Source organism: Erythrolamprus reginae, chromosome Z, assembly GCF_031021105.1.
Source record: "Erythrolamprus reginae isolate rEryReg1 chromosome Z, rEryReg1.hap1, whole genome shotgun sequence".
Classification (NCBI taxonomy): Eukaryota; Metazoa; Chordata; class Lepidosauria; order Squamata; family Dipsadidae; genus Erythrolamprus; species Erythrolamprus reginae.
The window spans coordinates 92,226,621-92,249,155 of NC_091963.1; the positions used below are offsets into that span (position 1 = coordinate 92,226,621).

The window sequence follows — 22,535 nt, forward strand, 5'->3', positions numbered from 1 at the left end:
CACACCCAAACCTCTTTCATCTCAAATAATCTTTCCTAGACATAGTTCTGCGCACTCTTGTGCCTATAAGTGGTTCTATATCATCCTCTGAGTTCAGTCTCTTAACTCCTCATCCTCTTCACTCTCTGACTTGGGTGCCAAGAACACTGGTGTAAGATACCAAAACAAAATCCGTGATCAGCAGATCAGGATGTGGACAGGCCAGAACAAATATGATAATGTGGGGTGGGATAAATGTCAGAACTTTGAAATAGGATTATAAGAGAGCCTGTCATAATTTTGAACAGTTTCTGAGCGACGGTCATTAAGCAAAGACTATCTGTAGCATAATCCAAAGGAGCAATTGATATTAAAGATGAGCAGACTAGAAATTTCTCTAAAAGAGATAAAATTATTTAATAATTATTCAAGTGTATTCATCACATACCATATAATCTTGTGGCAAAAGGAGCTTGAATTCCTGTTCTAGGCATAGCAGGAATTTATTCACTGCCACACCTGACAGCTAAATATTGCCAGCAAGGACAGGGAAATACACTATCCCTGGAAAGATAGTGGCACAAAGTTTTATGGAATTATTAATTTTCTTGCTTATATTACCTCCTCTTTGTTCAACATACTGTATTTTTGGAGTATAAGATGCACCCTTTTTCTCCCTAAAAGGCTGAAAATTTGGGTGTGTCTTATATTCTGAATGTATTTTATTTTGGGGGGAACTTTTTTTTCCAGCCCAAACTGGGTGATAATGATCTTCCCAGCTATTACCATGCAGGATCTTTCATTGTTATTCTCTGCAAAGAATGTTATCCAGTTTCTAAGTCTTTGCAGTTTTCTTTTCACTGCTCTAATTTGCTCTCAATAAGTTTTTTTCCAGCCCTAGTTATGCTAATGGTGTTCCTAGCTCTTGCCGGTTTGCAAGCTCTTTTGTTGTTACTCTGTGAAGAATGTTTTCCAAGCCCTAAGTCTTTGCAGGCTTTTTTTTCATTGCTCTACTTGCTGCGAGTAAGTTTCTTTCCAGCCCCTAACCAGGGGATAAATAATGTGCTGAAGCTGACTAGACTAAGAATGCTAGCCAGATAAACATCTGGTAAGCAGATTTTTTTTCTCCTATTTTCCTCCACAAAAACTAAGTTGCATCTTCTATTCTGGTGCGTCGTATACTCTGAAAAATATAATATTTATTTAAAGAAAGAACTTAGTATTGTTTGTTTCCACTTTGATTCTAAACAATTATGGATAGCATAGATAGAAATGGTACTAATAGAAATGTCTGCAATACTGGCTTGCAGTACCTTCTCATTCAATTTAAAAAACACACTATCATTTCTAAATAACATTTGTTGTTTCTTCATAGATGGTGAATTAAATGTTCTTGATGATATCTTGACTGATGCACCAGATCATGATGATGAATTGTATAACCCTGATAGTGAACAAGATAAAAATGAGAAAAAGGGTATGCTACTTTACAACTCGATTATATTTCCAGAGAGCTGGGAAACTTAATTTTGGAGCTGAATTAGATAATTTACTGTTGTATAAAAGGCCTTGCAAGTAGCCTCTTGACAAGTTTGAAAACTGTTCTCAATATTCAGGAAGCTTTGCTTTTTTTTCACTGAATGCTTTGTTTTTCTTTTCTTCATTTAGTAAAAGTAATTTGTGTAGCAAATTCCCTGTGAAATATTTTCTCTCCCTATCACTCCTGGCTTTTCAAACATAATCTTCATTATTTAGCTACCGTATATACTCGAGTATAAGTTGAGATTTTCAGCACAAAAAATGTGCTGAAAAATCCAACCTTGACTTACACTGGGGTCATTGACTTTCACTTACCTGAAAACTGCCGTGCAGCATTTTCCAAAGCTCCACAGTTCTGATGTGGAAGGCAGGGAGGAAGGCTCTGGCTCTGGCAACACAAGGTTTTTTAAATTTCTGCTCTTGCTACAGTCCAGCCAGCAACACTCCTGAACTGCCTGATTGGCAGCACGCTGAACCAATCACAGTTCTTCCTCTACACAGAAAGGAGGCACTGAGAGAGCTGTCTGATTGGCAGCAGGCTGAACCAATCACAGCTCCTCCTCTAAGGAAGCATTACAGGGAGGGTTGGAGAAACTTTCAGAACGAAGGAACCAGGGCTTTCTCCAATGCACTGCTGCGGAGAGTCCAACGTGGGTAATACTTCAGCCTGATTGGCTAGGGACTGAGTTAAATTAGAATAATTATAATTAGCTCCACCCCATCGCTACCCCCAATAGTTCAGTCTTAAAAACTCAGTCGTAGTGTAGTGACTAGAGTTTTTCTTCTCCACTATCTGCAGGTTTAGGATCAGAAGACAGAAGATTTCAGGCTTCTGCCCTCCGAGGGTATAGTCTGCGGAGAGGGGCGGCATACAAATCCAATAAATAATAATAATAAATAACCTCTTTACCTCCTCAGGGCCCCTGCTCTCAGTGAGCACCGCCCAGAGGTTAAGGCCCATAAAGCCAGGCCGGGTCCCCGGCCTCTGTGGCCATACCTCTCTCCCTGCCTAGGATTGCCAAGGTGGGCCAACAACGTGTGGTGAGGTCCCCAGCCTCCGTGGCCAAACCTGCTCACAGCACCATGGAGGGGGCTAGGCGCCTCAGGACCCCCCCCCCCCCCCGTATCCATGCCCACACCAGTGTGAGGCCCCTTACCGTTCCAAGACGGGTAAGAGCAAAGAGGACGGTCTCAGGCTTGGCAGCAAGCCCTTTGTATTTGCGAGCCGGGAGGCGGTGGCGGCTGCGATCACAGTGGGGCGGCAGCCGCCTTACAACTGACGGGTGGGCTTTTGAAGGGCTGATGGTGGCTGCAGCCACCCATTAGGACCACAACTCGATCTGCAATGGGGAGAGTCAGGAGAACGCCCCCATTAGCGAAGTATGGCAAGGGGGATTCGCGCTGGCATTTCAGAAGCTGGATAAAGAAGCTGCAAGGAACCGGCTCCCTAGGCAGTTTTGGGTGCCAAAACAGTTGCACCCGCCATTTTGGCCACCGGAAATGTCGCACCCACCATCTTGGACCACCGGAAGGTCGGCCACACACCAAAAGGCCTTCAATATCATTCCGAGTGAGTCATTCAACCTTGTGGAGAGTATTCTGATTGTGTGTGGCGCATTGGAATATTGAGGCTCCAACCTTACCGGCTCTTAATTCGTGAGTAGAAGCCCTTGATCATGGCAGATTCTGCACCTGGTGCCCATAGCACCACTGACACCACTAATGCGAGGGATGAGACCTCCAGGGCCAAGGACAGAGGACATTCCTCAAAGTCAAAAGCCAAAGCCGCCTCTTCTACTTTAAAAGAAGCTAAAAGGAAAATCAAGGCACTGGAGGCGCAGCTAGATTTAGCAATGCCTACATCCCAATCATGGTTCCAGCCACAGACCTTCTATGGGCATCAACCTCCCGCCGCCACATTCATGCTGTCAGCAGTGGGCTTACGCTCTAATGAGATTTGGCAAACCATGCCCCCAGTGCTGCAGGATATGCTAACCAATGCATACTCTCACGGTGTGGTGTCAGGAACACATCAGAGGACCATCCATGCCAGACCACCTGGAAGGGACCTCTGGTTGACCCCCGCACCTCCTTCCTTACTGCAGGATTCTGCCCTGGAGGAGGGGGAAATGGACAGTGACCAGGACCCTGAACTAAGGACGGCCAAACAAATCACCGACATTGGCAGTTCTTCCAAATCAGCAAAGGTGGCAGCAGGTCTCCAACCAGCGGCTCGTTTATTCTCAGAGCCTCAGAAAGGATCAAGCCACATTCCGTCTTCCCAAATATTTATGGAGAATGTGAAGTGGCCGTGACAGCATCTGGCGGCGGCACAGGGACCTTCGGCAATGGACCGTTGGTTCTACATCTTCGATCCAGAAATTGAAGATTTGCTGCAATTTCCAACCATAGATCAACCGGTGGCAAGTCTGGTCTCGAACGCAATAGTACCATCAGAGCTTGCCGAGGGGTTGAAGCCGGATGACAGGAGAGCCGAATCTCTGATTCGCAAAACGTACCAGATGGCCTCCTGGTTGCTGAGAGCGGCTTCCGCCGCATCCTTTTTTAATAGAGCTTGCATACTCTGGCTCCAAGACATGCAAGCCAAGGTCGGACCGGAAGACGGCTGTCTCCGACAAGACCTAAGTAAGCTCATACTTGCCTCTGAATTTTCAGCTGATGCCACATTGAACGCGGCAAAGTTCGCTTCCAGAGCCATGGCCACAACTCTCGCCTCTAGACGCCTGTTCTGGTTGAGGACTTGGCAAGTGGATGCCAAATCAAAGTGGCGTCTAGCTTTCGCACCCTTGCAGGGAAGCCAGCTATTTGGAGAGTCATTGAATAAGGTCCTCGTGGAGGACAAAGACAAGCGAAAGGTGCTGCCAAGATCTGACAGACGCTCTGACAGAAGCCAGGCACCCTTTTCTCGTAGACAGCCCTTTCAACAAGACTCTTTCTTGGCGAACCCCCAGTTTCCAAGGTCGTATGCACAAGGGGGATTCAACCAGGGAACCTTCAGAACTGACAGAGGATACGGCAACCGAGCCAGTCAATATCAGCAGTCCAGGAAGCCCTTCAAGCCCAACAACCAGAAGGGGTTCAGAGAGCAGAAGTGACTCGGTGAGGGACATCCCTATCGGAGGACGGCTCCAGTCCTTTGCCGGAACACGGAAGACCATCATGAGCGATACGTGGGCGCTTACCACAGTGTCCCAGGGGCTACGAATCACCTTTCTCAGCCCCCCCCCCAATGATTCCTCTCTTGTCCAGAGACCCGTTGCCCTCAAAAGAGAGCACTACTACTTCTGGAGGTTAACCACCTACTCGATATCGGTGCCATGGAAACGGTTCCCTCAGAGCAAAGAGGGCTAGGGTACAATTCGATTGTCTTTGTAGTACCCAAAGCCTCGGGGAGGCAGATTGATTCTCAACTTAAAACAACTCAATCTCTACGTGAGATACCTGAGATTCAAGATGCACTCCCTGCGCACCATACTCTCAGCAATCAGACGGGGTGACTGGTTGCCCTCCATCCACTTAAAGGAGGCGTACCTTCAGGTTTTGTATCAACAACCAACACTACCAATATCAGGCAATGCCCATTCGTTTCTTGTACCGATATTGTACCATGGGCTCGGCTACATACCAGGCTACTCCAGTGGTTCCTCCTACCTTTTCAACGGAATTGAACCAGCCGCTCCACACGTTTAGTGAGTATAACCAGGAAGGTCAAGCTCTCCCTTCCCTGGTGGCAATCAGCAGCACTCTCCGGGGTACCCCCTTCCTGAATCAGAAGGAGGTGGTCATCACCACAGACGCGAGCCTTACGGGTTGGGGGGGGCATGTTGAAACCCAAGTGGCCCAGAGACTATGGACATACAAAGACCTAGAAGAGATAAATCAATCTCTTGGAGTTGCGCGCCATGTTCTTGGCCTTACAAGCCTTCCGATCACAGAGTCAGGGCAAACACATCTTAATACTCATGGACAATGTGGCCACTCGATCCCACATCTATCATCAAGGTGGGACGAGATCGGACAGGCTGATGCAGCAGACAGACGTCCTGATGACCTGGGCAGAGAGGCTCAGCAGATCAACCATACACCCAGCGGAGTGGCGACTGGGAGTAGACACCTTTCAGGACATTGTCAACAGATACGGTATGCCGCTTGTGGATTTATTTGCCACACCACAAAATACACAGCTGCCTCGCTTTTTCTCTCGCTTTCCATCACCAGGAGCCGAGGGGATCAATGCCCTGAGAACACCGTGGCTGGCAGGTCACGCTTTTCCACCAGTGTCCCTCATTGCCAAAGTTATCGCCAAACTCATATGGGAGCGAGCCGAAGTCATCTTCATTGCTCCGTATTGGCCTCTGCGACCGTGGTTCACAGATCTTATGGACTTAGCAATATCACCACCATGGCGCCTCCCGAGCCATCGAGTCTCCCTCAGCCAGGTATTCCATCCGGACTCTCCGTGGTGGAAACTTGCCGCGTGGTGATTGAGGGGGACCGAATGAGATGAGCATCATTACTGGACAAAGTAATTTCAACCATACAAGCGGCTCGTAGACAATCAACTACATGGATATATCGGGCCACCTGGGTGGCCTTTTGCCAATTTTGTGCGAGTATACATGTACATCCACAATCATCATCAGTAGAGACTCTACTACAATTCCTGCAGTCTGGACTCGACAAAGGTCTAGCGCCTAACACTCTGAGCAGACAGGTGGCCGCGATCTCTACCATTCTGAAGATAGATGATAACTGGAGGTCCATGACCTATCACCCATGGGTTAGAGATTTCTTAAAAGATGCCTATAACCTACGGCCACCTGTAGTGCACAGATTTCCGACATGGGATCTTCCATCAGTCTTAAATGTGTTGTCTGCACCACCATTTGAACCTTTACGCCACATCTCCCTGCGGTTCTTGTCATTTAAGATGGCCTTTTTGGTGGCTATCACGTCGACCAGGAGGGTATCAGAGCTGGCAGCCCTCTCTGTTAGGCCGGACCTATGCATATTCTACCCAAATAGGGTAGTGTTGCGCCTGGACCCCACCTTTTTGCCAAAGGTTAACACGCTATTCCATAGAGCAAAGGAACTCATCCTACCAGACTTTTGTTCTCATGGCTCGCACCCTCTGGAACTGCGCTGGCACAAACTTGACATGCGTCGTGCCTTAAAGATATATATCCGGCGAACTGCTTCACACCGCAAGACGGAGGCCCTCTTTGTGTCCTTTATGCCATCCTTTATGGGCATGAAGGTGTCTCCTACAACGATTAGCCGATGGGTGAAATCTTGCATTGTGACTGCATTTCCGGTTCCGGGAAACATTACAGCCCACTCTACAAGGAGCGCTGCAACATCAGCGGAATGGTCTTCTCAGGCTCCTTTGGAGGATATTTATCGAGCGACCACTTGGACCACTCCAGATACATTAATTAAACACTATACACTATACTCGTTAGGGTCCGCTGAGGCGGCCTTCGGCTGAAGAGTGCTGCAGCGGGTGTGTAAAACTCATACACCCCTGATCCAGCCTTCACCCACCCTATCATCATAATCTTGGGTATATCCCAAGCTGGACTCTCCGCAGCAGTGCATTGGAGAAGGACCGTTGAACTTACTAAACCGTCTTCTCGATGCACTGCAAGGAGAGTCCAAACCCAACCCGGCCAGTTGGCCCAGGGGCTCAGTTGAATTTTTATTGTTGTTGAGTTAATAAAGTTGTGTTGATTGCACTACTCCTTCGTTTTTATTGACTGAGCTATTGGGGGTAGCGATGGGGTGGAGATAATTATAATTATTCTAATTTAACTCAGTCCCTAGCCAATCAGGCTGAAGTATTACCCATGTTGGACTCTTTTTGCAGTGCATCGAGAAGACTGTTCAGGTAAGTTCAACGGTCCTTCTCTTCTGATCAAGCCAGCAACAATATTTTACAAGTAAATAAAATGTACAAGTAAAATGTAAGTTACCCATTTAAATTTGATTAATTTCTAGTAAAAGGAGAGGTTATTTTGTAAGAAAATGTTGCTTCAAGTGGGGATAATTCTGTAATTAAACTTTCTTCCAACTATACTTATCATATCCAAGAGGATTGTTAATGCTGACTTGTTTAAAACAATACAAAGGTTAGGATAATATAATAGTATGAATTTTGTCATTAATCATTTGTTCTACATAATTAATATGGATAGATTTACCTTTTTTTAGAGTATGGTTTCTCCTTATGCAAGATAAATATGTAGAAGAAAGATTTTACAATTAATGATTGAGTAAGCCCCAATTGTTATTTACTGATCTATTGAGATAGTAATGATTTTAACTTATGAAATACGTTTTAAATGGAAAATCTGAATATTTATCATATGGAAGTTTGATTTAAGCAATTGCTTTAAAAGAATATATGAAATCCCAATTATTAAGAAGATTATAATGATATTGTAATGAAGATTAAGAACAGGTTTTAAGATTAAGATAAAATTCCTAAAGATATTTTAAGAGGTTTTTGGAATTTAAAAAAAGAAAGATTTTGGAAGGGGAGGAAGAAAGGTGCAAGAAATAAAAAACATTTTGGAAGGAAGTTACATAATAATAATAACAACAGAATTGGAAGGGACCTTGGAGGTCTTCTAGTCCAACCCCTTGCCTAGGCAGGAAACGTCAGACAAATGGGTATCCAACATCTTCTTAAAAACCTCCAGTGTTGGAGCATTCACAACTTCTGGTGGCAGGCTGTTCCACAGATTCATTGTTCTAACTGTCAGGAATTTTCTCCTTGGTTCTAAGTTGCTTCTCTCCTTGTTTAGTTTCCACCCATTGCTTCTTGTTCTGCCCTCAGGTGCTTTGGAGAATAGGTTGACTCTCTTCTTTGTGGAAAACCCTGAGATATTGGAAGAATGCTATCATGTCTCCCCTGGTCCTTTTTTCATTAAACTAGATACACCCAGTTCCTGCAACCGTTCTTCATATGTTTTTTTTTATTCTCCTACAAAACAATTTTAAGAAGCTACAATAGAAGAATATTCCTTCTTAATAAGTTACCAGTAGCCACTGTATTTTCCACCCTGGGCTTATATTCGAGTCAATAGGTTTTCCCAGTTTTTGTGGCAAAAGTAGGTGCCTCGGCTTGTAATCGGGTCGACTTATACTCGAGTATGTACGGTATGTTATCTCAATCCTCCAATCCTCTATCTTAATACCTTTAACTGATAAGAAACAGTTATTCAGATTTATGCAAAATAGTACATAAAATAAATTAATACTATTTCTTTTAAATAATTGTTGTTTTGTAAATAAATATAATTAATAATTTGAAATATTTGAAGACAGATAAATAGGAAATGTTCCCTGTTAGGAAATGTAAGCAAGAAGCAAAATTTTATTTCAGATATTTCCTATATTTTTCATCTTTATCCAGTAATTTTCACATTCATACCTTAGCTCCTCAAGCTTTAATCCTAGTTTTTTTCATGATCTGACTAAACGTTAATAATTGATATCAAAAATTTAGATTAAATGTCTCTTTATGCTTTGACCTATGCTAAATAAGAAAATGTTTTTTTTATGTTGCAACATGTTTTTTAGTATTTAAGTAATAACTTTTATTTTTCTAAGGATCCAAAAGGAAAAGTGAGCGGATGGAAGTAGCTGAAATTAAAAAACAAAAACCATCTGGACATTCCTCAAGACAAATCTTACCCAAACCTCCAAGCTCTTCCGTTAGTAACAGCAAAAGAATTGTGAGCACAAAAGGAAAGCCAGCATTAGAATACAAGAGTGAGGATTATCGAAGATCTGACAGAAGTAAGCGTCCAGAAAGTGATAGAAAGTTACGTATGTCAAGTAGTACCTCCAGAGATCCATATAAGGGACAGCCTGAAAAGGCATGCATGAGGAAAAGGGAAGTTGACAGAAGAGCTAAGTCCTCTACTCCAGATACTTCTGCAGTAAGTAATGGGTTGTAAATCTATCTGTATTTAAATAGATAGGATCTTTTATAGTGCAGTGATGGCAAACCTTTTTTTCCTCGGGTGCCAAAAGAACATGTACACATGCTATCACGCAGGCGTGAGTGCCCACAACCATAATTCAATGCCTGGGGAGGGTGAAAACAGCTTCTCCCCACCCTCCCCCACTGGGGGCTGGAAACAATCTGTTTCCCAAGTTCTGGTGGGCCCAGTAGGCTCGTGTTTTGCCCTTCCCAGATTCCAAAGGCTTCCCTGGAGCCGGGAGAGGGTAACAACACTCTCTCACCCCATGGCTCCGTGTGCTCCTGTGGCACGCCCGTGCTATAGGTTCGCCATCACTGCAAATAGTGTTTTTGCTTTTTATTTTTATTATTAGTTTCAGCATTTCACTTACTTGCTTAGTTTTAAGCAGAACCAGTATTAGGCTTTTTATTTTTATTTTTTTTCTCTCCTAGGTTTAAAGGGAAATTTATTTTTTAACCTGAATTAATAATACATTGCAGTTACATTAAATGAGTGTTTAAAGCAAGCATTTAGAGCTCTCTTTCAAAATAATTTGTCTTGATTACTGATTGTTTTCTATAAACAGAGACTAAGGCATGAAGTGGAGATACGACCAAGCAGGTCAAGCCATTCTTCAAAAGAAGAGGTAAATTCTGAGGAATATGGTTCAGATCGTGAAACAGGTAGTAGTGGTTCCTCTGATGCAGGAAATACTGAAAATGAAGAAGAGGAGGAGGAAGAGGAAGGAATGGAAGAGGAAGAGGAGGAAGAAGAAGAAGAGGAGGAGGAAGAAGAAGATGGAGAGGAAGAAGAAGTAGAAGAAGATGGAGATGACGAGGAAGAAGAGTATGATCAAGATGAAAGAGATCAGAAAGAGGGAAATGATTATGATACGCGAAGTGAAGCTAGTGACTCTGATTCTGAATCTGCATCTTTTACTGATGCATCAGTCAGAACTGGTTCAGGCTCAGATATATCGGGTAAGAAATGCTGTTCTCTCTTTCTGTCCTATGTTAGTATTCCAATAGTTTGAGCTAAAAATACTGGGTTTATTTTGAATAGTAGGGACAGAAAAAGATGGATAACACTTCAATAGTTTCCATCCTAGTGCTGGATCTACAGGCCAGAGTCTGTGAAGCATAAAACATAAGGTTCTGCTGTTTCAATTATTTATTTTGTCCATAATTCTTATCTCTAAGAATTTCTATTAGCAAGGAAATTTCTTCAAATCATAATGTAGTCCATATTTTCAATAGTATAACAGACAAAGTAAGCTAAGACTTAAATCTATATTTTCCACCAGTAAACTAATTAGTAAAGGTTTCAGTGAAAATAAAGATAAAATAGTTCCAAGATGACTTGAGGCTAGGTCTGGCCCTAAATAAGGCCTGTATATATAGTCTTTGGAACATTTTGTTGAGGTCATCAGAACTTCCAGTTTGGAGGATAAATTGAAAAAATTGCACACAGCCAGGGTGCAGGGGTGTGTGGGCTTTTCTGAACAAAAAAACCCAATAAGCATCAATTTTTTCATTTCCTTTTTCATTTCATTATGTTCAGATTGGTATGGCAAGGCCCAAGATAGTCCAAAAAGTCTGATTTGCCAGGTTAATCTATATATAAAGTGAAATAATTTCACACAACCGGGGGGGGGGGGGGCTTTTCTGAGCAAAATAAACCAATAAGCATCATTTGTTTCATTTCATTTTTCATTTCATTACGTTCAGAATTGTTCAAATTAGAATGCCAATGCCTAAGATAGTCAAAAAGTTGTGATTTTGCAGGCTAATCTATCTATAAATTGAAAGAATCACACAAAATGGGGGGGAGGATTTTCTGAGCAAAATAAACAAATAAGCATTAATTTTTTCACTTCAGTTTTCATTTCATTGTGTTCAGAAATGTTCAAATTAGTATACTAGCAAAAAAAGTATTCAAAAAGACAATTGCAGTAGCTAGAACCAACCTTTTTTTTTTTTAGTCTGGGTCATGTATGACCTGATGATCATGTGTAACTTTTTTTGCCCAGCAAAAACTAAACACTCCCCTCCCCAAAAAACCACACCACCCTTAGAAAGAATCCCTCAAATGAGACAAAGTCATGTAATTTCAAGTTTCAGATATGCAGGGAAAATTTTTTACAGGGTCTCAAATTTCGTTCGGGTCAAATATGATCCGAGGAGAACAGCAGGGTTAAAAGACCTGTTTTAAAAATTGTAGCCATTTGTAAAGCAAATAAATGTTTGAAATATTACAATCATTAAGTGAGCACTACTAGATACTTCATTCTGTATGCGCATTTACTCCTTCCTATTTTATATAAACAATATGATTGGAATAATCAGACATGGTAAATGATATGGCTGCATTTCTCAGAATTTAGTCTCAACTAGTTTGAATATATCAATCTTTAATTTTGCTTTGGAGAGAAAAGATCTAAATGTTTACAGAGTAAAGGTTACATAGAAGTCTACCGTATCCTTGTTTGTTCTGAGTATTAAATATTTCTGATAATATCTGCAGCAATGATAAAGGATGCTATGTGATTCTGTTATTCAGGTATTACCAGTGGGGATTTTAGTTATGCAAATGAGACTACAGTAAATTAGTATGTCTAGATTGGGATCTAATTTAGGTTTGTAACTATGTTTATAAGTAAGAATATACTTAAATGCATTACATTTATGACTGAAATATTGTTGATATTCCAAATTGAGGTTAAGCTCTCTTTTTATAAACTTTATGCGGCATCCATCGCATAGACACTCTAGAATTTCCCCTGAGCTTCCAATATAGCTTTGACAGGCAATGGTTCTATTCAAACCATGTTGTCTAAACGTCTAATACTTTGGGAACTATTGTCACAGTTCTCCAAATTCTGGCCCAATATAGTCAACTATATACTAAATATTTCCAATTTTATATTTTTTAGAAATATTGATTTTTTGTTTGAAAATTTAAAGTATTGCTATTGCTTATTTTGATGGTCTTAGATGAGAAAAAGAAGGCCAGGAAAAGAGCTAGAGGCATCTCTCCAATTGTTTTTGATAGAAGTGGAAGCTCTGCATCAGAGTCATATGCAGGTATTTTGTGATTGTTTATCTTCATTTACATAATCTGTAGCAAACTCTTGAAATGCATCGATAAAAATAAACTGTAGGCCATAATAGGCTTGGGATATATAGCTGAAATTATATAGTTAGTTTTCTGGCATGTTCTTTGTGAATAATTTGATAAGTGAGCTTTCTTATGTTAATTATGTTGCTTAAATGGAATTTTCACTTTTTTAAACTTGGAAGATGATGATTCATTGACTAGTTTTCTCTATAGAAAATTGGTTTAACAAATGAAACCTAAAAATGGACAACTAAAAAAAAATCAAATTCAAATCCTCACGCACATTGAGAAGCATTCTTTTTGTGTGTGGGAGTGCCTGTAGGAGGAATAATTTGTCATGAATGAAAATAGTATGTGAAAAGATTGTAGAATTTGTATCGTATCTCTATTAAGGCTCAATCTGAACAAATGTACTTTGGCTAAATACAGGTTCAGAAAAGAAGCATGAGAAATTATCATCTTCCGTTCGTGCTGTCCAAAAAGGTATAATTTAAATTTGAACTTTTTAATGCATGCATCTATTGCAAGCTGTTGTATTGACTTTGTTGATTTTACAGCAGACAAAATAATGTTCTGATGTATAGTAAAATGCATACTAATGAATAATTCATATGCATGAGATTGTTAATGGAAAAAACAATATTTGGTCACTGGATTAGCAGGCAAATAAGCAATCTAATTAATTATTTTACATACAAACTTCATAAAAATATTCTGATCATAGCTATATGTTGGCTATTACAAATAAAAATATCAGAACATTATTAATGTTGCATTTGCTTCTACCTTGAATAGCTTAATTTGCTTTTAAAGTTTAGTGCTGCATGGTAATGCAAATCTGAATTTGGTGGGATTGAGCCATTCATTCATTTGAAGAGCATAGATTTTCTGTTTGAACTTTTATTAAGAAGGAATTCATGGGATTAAATTGCATATGGCCTACTGGAGGCCAATTTTGCCATTGCAACAGCTAGACTTTATGCTCCAGATCCTATAAATATAGGGAGACCTCAAGTTACGACCACAATTGAACCAAAAATATTCATTGCTTTAGCAAGACAGTTGTTAAATGAGTTTTTGCCCCCTTTTCCACCTTTCTTGTCACAGTTGTTAAATTACTAATAAAGTTTTTAATTGAATCTGGCTTTCCCATTTACTTTGCTTGTCAGAAAATCATGAAAGGTTATCACATAATTCCAGGAACCTGCAATCATCATAAACATATGCCAGTGGGCAAGCATCCATATTTTGATCAGATGATGATGATGATGATGATGATTATTATTATTATTATTATTATTATTATTATTATTATTATTTAGATTTGTATGCCGCCCCTCTCCGAAGACTCGGGGCAGCTCACAGCATGTAATATAAAACAGTAAATACAAAGAAAAATCTAATTTATTAAAAACTACATAACTACAGATGACATGGCGATGGTCATAAGTGTGAAAAATGGTCATGTCACATTTGTCAATACTGTTGTAATTTCAACTAAACAAATGGTTGTAAATTGAGAGCTACCTATATTTAAGTTTCCTTGGCAAATAAAGTTTACTAATACAGTTATCTATTTTGTTTTTTCCTTCCAGACCAAACTAGCAAACTTAAATATATTCTCCAAGATGCACGATTTTTTCTCATAAAAAGTAACAACCATGAAAATGTTTCTCTTGCCAAAGCTAAGGTATGTTGAACTTCTGTGATGTCAGTTACATATGCAAAGTATGGAAATTGATTATTTTATTTTTTGTTTATTAAAAATAATATAATTACTAACACATAAATGCAAAATAAAATATATATTTATTTTGTAAATAATTATTTCTTCTTGGTTCATCTAAAATGGGAGTTACATTTCTCCCCAACCACATGTTTCAAATTACTATATTCAACCACCAGAAGTCATGGGAAGTTGGTGGTAATGTCACTGGAAGGTTACTAACAAAGGTTTTGTTCCTGTTTCTCACCCCCCTCCCCCATTTTGAAGATTTTGTGCAAAATTAATGCTTTAAGCTTCTCAAAGTCATAATGCACATGTATAAGAGCTTAAATTTTACACGTGTTAGTACTCTGTACAAAACAATTGGGTTTGCAATATATAAACAAGCTAACAATGAGTGTTTGTATGTATTGAAGTACTATAGTTTTAAGAGGTAGTGTTGTAACTTGCCATAAGGGGGAGCTGGAAAGCATGATTGTCAAGGTGTCAGTCAGAATTCAGACAAATAAAACTCAGAGTCCTTTTTATAAAAGTTCAAAAGTGAATTTATCAAAATCATAACTAGAATCATCAAAAGAAAAGAAAATGGTGTGATACAATATCAAAACCCCTTTTCCACCCCCCTTGGGACAATGCCCAATCCCCATTGTCCATATTCATCAGGTGGGATATCTTGGCCCTCCATGTTACTCTTCTGGAATTTTTCCTCTAACGGTCTTCTCCGTACTGAAGGAGCGGGTCCAGCAGTCACATGGGTTGCTCATGTCCAATCCGGTGGAACTGAGCCTAGTATTAAAAAAGCTTGCCGGATCCGCCCCTTCCCCAGAATTCGCTCAGTTCGCATATCCTGCGGTTGTATGTGATAGCTCGTTCAACATTCTAACACCTTCCCTTCGATCTTTCCTTCAAAAAAGTAGTAAGATTTATTGTCTTTATTTTATTACTTGCACTATTTGCGCCAGCCGTTTTAAAAAGGAAAAAAAGTAAAAGGCGGCTAGGCTTTTTTACTTGGGAGAAGTTGCGGTTTCGTTTTCCCCCGGCGGTTTTGCCGGTTACGATTCCTGCGGCCGCTTGTGGATTCTTCTAATCCCTTGGCCTGGAGGTCCTGGTGCAAGTATTTATCATTGGATTATTGCTTATTTATTGTATAAAAATATATTTAAGGGCTTATAAAATACCTCCTGCGGAGTGGGACGCCTCTAGTCTCCTGGACTTAGTCGATCGCTTTTCCCTTAAGAAATTCTACGAAGCGATTTTTTTGGCGCGAAGGCCTTCGCGCCCTTTCTTAAAATATCTAGGCCTCTCGTGTTGGCCTTCTGCCAGCCGCGTAGGCCTCAGTCCACCGCGTGGATCCGGGAGCGGGCCTTGGGGGTCCCAGGCTAAATTCTCCACCGGCCTAGCCTCCAACCAGAGTGCCTTGGTTTTACTTAATTGCAAAGTTTAGGGAGGCTGGCCCCGCTGGATTTGGGGGCACGAACTCTGGGTTTGCCCAGATTGTCCTCACGTTTCAGCAGCTTCGAGGCCTCGAAGCAGGATCCATTCCTCTTGGGAAGTCCTTGAAATCTTCTCCTTATAATTTAGTTATTGGCTCAGCCTTGTCTTCTGTTAATTGTCAGACTATGGCTACTTTTCCCAAGAGAGGCACAACTAAAGGTCCCAGAGAGGCCAGGCCTACAGGCGATGAGATTACTAGTATCCCCCAGGCCTCTTCCTCCTCTTCTCCAGGGGCCCGCCCCTCGACCAAGGTCACCAGGGCCGAGAAGAGAAGGGACCTAGCCCTACAAAAGATTCATGATAAATCAGCAAAACGTTTGAAAGTGCAGGCCCAAGTAATCAGTAGTCAAGACCCACCAGAGGCCTCTAGTCTGCCTCCTTCTGGGGTCCCTGTGTTATCTCTGGATGAGCCAAACCTAGACAGACCCCAACCTAACCTATGGGGCATAGGTCCAGAGGAACCAGATATTATGGAAGATTCCCCCCAGCCAGGATCCTCCCAGGCCTTTAGGAATTCTTCTGCCATTTCTGCTGATATTTCCAGTTTACCTCCTGAGTTCCAATCTATTTTTGCTGTGTTGTCCAAAGCCATTGATGCCAAACTCTCCTCCATCAATGAGCTTCCTTTACCTCTTCCTCCTTCTCGTTCCTCCCGCCCCTTGGGTTCTTCCCCAGCGGTCAGAGCTCCTATCCAGGATGACTCAGAGTCCTCCCAAGATGAATATGAGGATGTAGAGGAGGATGAAGACCCTTTCCAGGGCTTATCAGAGGATGAGGAATCCCAAATAAAGGTCCCTCCTCCTATTACTATTTTCCCTTCTCAACTATTCAAATCTCTCCTCCTCAAAGCTAGAATTTCTACGGGATTAGCGGCCCAGGAGAAACAAGCCTCCACTTCCACTGATCCCCCGGAGGAGAATTTACCTTACTTCACAGAGGAACAGGAGGATAACGAGGTAATCCCTATGCCTAAATTATTTAAAGATGCCTTACTTAAACAGTGGGATTTTCCAGCCTCTGGCCTTAATCCCTCTACCAAGGACAGAAAGTTGTATAAACTCTCCTCTTCCTATGAAGAGCTTCTATCTTTTCCCAAACCAGATGAACCTGTCAAAATTCTTCACTCGGCAGCGGCTGTGCCAGGCGAGGCGGAGGAAGTCCTCCGTCCAGAGGACAAGCGCATCGAGCAAATGCTCAAAAGAGGATTCTCCGCTGATTCCTGGGCCATTAAAAGTTCTGCAGCAGCCTCCTTCTTCTCCAGAGCCATGCTGCTGTGGCTTCGCCAACTTCAACAGCACATTCCTCCAGATGACTTGAGAGGTCAACAAGACTTCAACAAGGTCTTTGCAGCTGCCCAGTACGTGGCTGATGCCACCTTACAATCTACTAGATTTTCTGCTAAGTCTATTGCAGCCTCTACAACGGCAAGAAGACTCCTATGGATTCGCCCTTGGCAAGCGGGAGTTCGCCAAAAGTGGCAGTTATCCCAGGGCCCCTTAAAGCGCGACCTTCTCTTCGGTGATCTTCTGGATCCTCTCCTCACGGAGACCACAGACAAGAAGAAGGTTTTGGGTCCAACCACAAAAAAGGTTACTAAAACGCAGTCCTTTCGTCGCCCAGGGCGCCAGCAAGATCAAGCGGCTTCCTATCAGAGATCTCCAGGTCAGTATTCCCCCCGCTTTCGTTCCCAAGGTAGGAACTCCAGGGGTAGGGGTTTTCGTTTCCAAAGGGGAGCTGCCTCTAACAGGGCTTCAAAAAAACCTAGATGGTAACCTTTCCTCCATTCCCATAGGGGGTCGCCTAGCTCATTTCGCTGCAAATTGGCGTCTCACCTCCAAGGACCCTTGGGTCATTGACACTGTTCAAACAGGCCTTCTTTTAGAATTTATTTCTCCTCCCCCTAAACGTTTTATTTCCTGCCCTTCGCCCAGGTCATCCTCAGATTGTAACCGTATGGAGGAGGCCATTTCTCATCTATTGTCCATTAGAGCCATTCAGCCGGTCCCTTCCGGTCAGAAGGGCCTAGGTTTTTACTCCATCCTATTTATGGTTCCAAAGTCCTCCGGAGGTTGGAGAGCCATTTTGGATTTAAAGAAACTAAACCTATTCATCAAATATAGGAAGTTTAAAATGCACTCCTTGTCTTCTATTTTGGCCGCCATTCACTCGGGAGATTTCATGGTCTCCTTAGACCTCACTGAGGCCTACCTTCACATTCCTATAGCCAAATGCCACAGAAAATTTTTACGTTTTTCCTTTCAAGGCAGGCATTTCCAGTATAGGGCTATGCCATTTGGCCTTTCCTCGGCCCCTCGGGTCTTCACAAAGCTCTTGGGGTCCCTGGCGGCCTATATCCGGGCGTCTCCCATCCACATTTTATGTTATCTTGATGATATTTTAATTCATGGGAACTCCCTAGAGAGAGTGAAATCAGACCTTTCTGTCACCATGTCAGTCCTTCAGGACCATGGGTTTTCCATCAACTTTGAAAAAAGTCACCTCCAACCTTCCACTTCCATTCCTCACCTGGGAGCCATTATTGATTCAAAATCTTCCCAGGTTTTTCTCTCTCCCGAGAGAAAACTCAGTATTGTGGAGTTAATTTCTAACATTTTATCTAATCCTTCAGTATCCATAGTTACTCTATCTTCCCTTTTGGGGAAGATGGTGTCATGCATAGGCATCATTCCCTGGGCTCGCCTTCATGCTAGGGAACTCCAGTGGCTTCTGTTGCCTTTTCAGAGATCGGGGCACAGCAACTCAAATCGACGCATCGTCATTCCACTGAGTGTTCGCAGATCCTTCAAGTGGTGGAAGTCTCCGGCCATGGACAGAGGATCCCCGTTCAGGTGCCCGGATCAATTTGTCATCACCACAGATGCCAGTCTATCGGGATGGGGCGCCCACGCCCAGGGGATGATAGCCCAGGGCACGTGGTCCCCGGAGGAAGCTTCCAGGCCAATAAATTGGCTAGAGTTAAGAGCCGTCTCCCTGGCTCTGAAGCATTTCTCTCCTCGCATCCCCAACCGGCACGTTCTCATTCTCACCGACAACATTGCCACAAAAAGCCATATCTGCAGGCAAGGGGGCACGAGATCCAAGGCTCTCATGAGGGAGGCCCTCAAGCTGGGCCTTTGGGCGGAAAAACATCTCCAGTCGCTCCTAGCCGATCACATCTCGGGGAGTCTCAACATCCAGGCGGATTGGCTATCCCGAGCAACGATAGACCCAGGAGAGTGGAACCTCCATCAAGACCTGTTCCATCAAATCACCCTCAGATTCGGCCTACCAGTCCTGGATCTCTTCGCGACCAATGCGAACGCCCAACTCCCTCGCTTCTATTCCAGATTTCCATCCCCGGGAGCGGAAGCGATCAATGCCCTCCGGAGTCCATGGCCTCCAGGCCTACTCTATGCATTTCCTCCAATTCCAATCCTCCCGGACGTGATTCACAAGGTCCTCACCGAGAGGGCCCGAGTAATCTTAATCGCCCCTCATTGGCCCCGCCGGCCCTGGTTCGCAGATCTCCAACAGCTGTCCGTCCAGGACCCTTGGCGACTCCCCGTTTCGGGGGATATGCTGCGGCAGGGGGCCTCTTTCCATCCAGACCCGGAGTGGTTCCACCTCACCGCCTGGCTGTTATCAGGAGAGATTTAGAACTGCGTGGGCATGACCCCGATTCAGTGGAGGTCATTCTAAAGGCCAGAAGGGGCTCGACCAATCGAATCTACGACCACACGTGGTCCAAGTTTCACCAGTGGTGCCTTCAGGAAGGTCTCTCCCCTCTGTGCATCCCCATACACAGAATTATTTCCTTCCTTATGCAAGGTTTCCATAAAGGACTCTCCACCAGCACCCTCCGGCGTCATCTGGCAGCCATTTCATCTGTCCTAGGGGGCCCCCGCAGACAGCCTCTCCGATCCTTCCCTGAAGTTCAGGAATTCCTCAAGGGCATAGCCAACCTCAGACCTTCCAAGGTCCACAGGTATCCATCCTGGGACTTGCCACGGGTTCTCCACTCCCTCACGCAGGCACCATACGAACCCCTAAAATCGGCGTCCCTCAGGTACCTATCCTTTAAGGTAGCCTTCCTGGTGGCTATTACCTCTGCCCGACGCATTTCGGAGCTGGCTGCCCTTTCAATCAGGCAGGACCTTTGTCAATTCCATCAGGACAAGGTAGTCTTGCGACTGGACCCCACCTTCTTACCCAAGGTCAGTTCCATGTTCCACAGATCTCAGGATATTGTCCTACCTTCCTTCTGCCTCCAACGAGACCATCCCTTGGCAATTAGATGGCACACCCTGGATCTCACCAGAGCGCTGAGAATATATATCCAACGCACAGGACCCTTTCGGAGGTCAGAAGCACTTTTTGTAGCCTATCATCCCAGAGTCATGGGGGCCAAAGTGTCTTCAACAGTAATAGGCCGTTGGATCAGAGGGACTATATCTAAGGCCTATGAGTCGGCCTCCCTCTCAGTTCCAAGGAACATCACTGCGCATTCCACCAGGAGCGCAGCCACCTCGGCCGCTTGGGCGACTCAAGCCCCGTTGGAGGAGGTCTGCAAAGCAGCCACTTGGGCCTCGCCAAATTCCTTCATCAGGCACTACAAAATTGATTCTTACGCTTCAGCGGACGCTGCCTTCGGCAGAAGGGTACTCCAATCCGTTATCTCACACGATAGCAAGCTAATCCCACCCTAGGGACCATCTATTGGGTATGTCCCATGTGACTGCTGGACCCGCTCCTTCAGTACGGAGAATAGGCGTTGATTGCTTACCTGAACGCCTCTTCTCGTACGGTGAGCGGGTACAGCAGTCACTTCCCGCCCTTGTATGTGTCTTCTTTACCTTTCTATCTCTTTCTTCCTCTAACAATGAGAGTTGAACACTACAGAGCTTCACAACTGAGCCTAGTCTATGGATTCGCGAATTCTGGGGAAGGGGCGGATCCGGCAAGCTTTTTTAATACTAGGCTCAGTTCCACCGGATTGGACATGAGCAACCCATGTGACTGCTGTACCCGCTCACCGTACGAGAAGAGGCGTTCAGGTAAGCAATCAACGCCTATTCTCCTGGTACCTAGGAAAATGAAACCTAACTCTCCTCCTGTGGTCTTCCCACCCACACCCTTATCTCTAAACCACCCCATAACTATTGACAACCAAGCGCAAGAATGCAGCAGCATAGCGAAGGTTGACATTCGGACCCCCTGGAACAGGGACTTCAGTCCTATAAGACAAAAAAGAACAAACAGCACCAATATATACATTTATACATCAGGGCTTATCAGGGTACTTTGCTCTAAACCGATCAATTTCCCTCTGAGCATTCATGTGCTTCTCGTCAACCCATTCTGCGTGAGATACAGGGAAATGTTTCCACGCCACTAAATATTGAATTTTTCCCCTATGCTTCCTTGAGCCCAGCACTTCTTTAACCTCAAAATGTTGCTCTCCCTCAATGAGCAAAGGGGCCAGGGGATCTGCTTGAGGAGGGCACAGTTCACAAGTCCGTTCCAGTTTAAGTAAACTTACGTGGAATGCTGGGTGAATTTTCCTTAACGTTTTCAGCAATTCTAATTTTATTGCCACCGAATTCACCTTCTGCACAACTGGGAAAGGACCCACATACTTAACACCTAATTTCTTTGACTTTTGAGTGGTCCTTAAGAACTTCGTGGAGAGGTAAACCCTATCTCCCACCTTGTAATCCACTGCAGCTCTTATTTTCTTGTCAGTCTGGGCCTTGTGTGCATCATGAGCCTCATCCAATGCCTTATGAACTACAGGCCAGTTTGCCTTTAACTGTACTACCCATTCCTTTAAAGATAGATCTTTAGGCTCATCCTGGGGTAGTTCTGGGATGGGCACAAATTTCTGTCCACTCACTAATTTAAAATGGAATGAACCTCGTGCTACTATGTAGCAAGTTGTTATAGGCAACCTCTGCGAATGATAGAAGTTTGCTCCAATTATCGTGTTGAAAATTCAAGTAACACCTAAGGTATTGCTCCAACACAGAGTTAGCCCTCTCACACATCCCATTGGTTTGGGTGCAATCCCCTTGACGAGTTAAAAACCAATCATCAGTTTCTAGTGTCCCCTGAAGATCCGCAACCAAACTGTCAGGAAGTTCAGTCTTCCCTGAACTCTGTTGTCTGGTAATTGCTGGACACGCTGTCTGTGATGCCCGAATCGCTGGTTGAATTAGTTCCAATCTACCATTGTTAATTTCAGGAATCCACTTTTGTAGCCAAGGCAGTCCCAGTATTGTAGCCAAGCCGCCCTGAGCCTACGGAGAGGGGCGGCATCACAAATCTAATTAATAATAATAATGATGATGATGATGATGATGATGATGATGACTGCATTGGCCGGTAAAAGTCCCACAATAAACTCTATAGATTCTTGGTGGGACCCCATCGTCATGATAAGGGTCCCAGTGTCGTGGGTGGGTGGTTTTCCTCTGCCATTGATCCATCCAACTGATAAATGAAATGGGGTCCCTCAGGCCTCATAACTTGAGGCCCAAACTCTCTGCCACCTCCGGAATTACTGAAAAGGCAGACTTTGCTTAATGTCAAGCTGCCAGTCAAAATTTAGACAAATAAAACTCAGAGTCCTTTTTATAAAAGTTCAAAAGTGAATTTATCAAAATCAGAACTAGAAGCATCGAAAGAAAAGA

General features: G+C 43.4%; 1 protein-coding gene across 8 annotated transcripts in view; it reads left to right on the forward strand.

Annotated features, from left to right (window-relative positions):
- Nucleotides 1-22,535, forward strand: part of YTHDC1 (YTH N6-methyladenosine RNA binding protein C1) — a 149,346-nt gene that overhangs the window by 102,798 nt on the left and 24,013 nt on the right. For 3 of the 8 annotated variants that reach the window (XM_070726965.1, XM_070726964.1, XM_070726960.1), the window contains 6 exons: nucleotides 1,355-1,456; nucleotides 9,154-9,485; nucleotides 10,096-10,489; nucleotides 12,503-12,592; nucleotides 13,056-13,109; nucleotides 14,222-14,316. In XM_070726965.1, the coding sequence (XP_070583066.1) occupies nucleotides 9,177-9,485; nucleotides 10,096-10,489; nucleotides 12,503-12,592; nucleotides 13,056-13,109; nucleotides 14,222-14,316 (942 nt within the window). In that variant the 5' untranslated portion in view covers nucleotides 1,355-1,456; nucleotides 9,154-9,176. The remainder of the gene's footprint in view (nucleotides 1-1,354; nucleotides 1,457-9,153; nucleotides 9,486-10,095; nucleotides 10,490-12,502; nucleotides 12,593-13,055; nucleotides 13,110-14,221; nucleotides 14,317-22,535) is intronic. The other 5 variants (XM_070726968.1, XM_070726967.1, XM_070726962.1 and 2 more) reach the window with 3 other exon arrangements.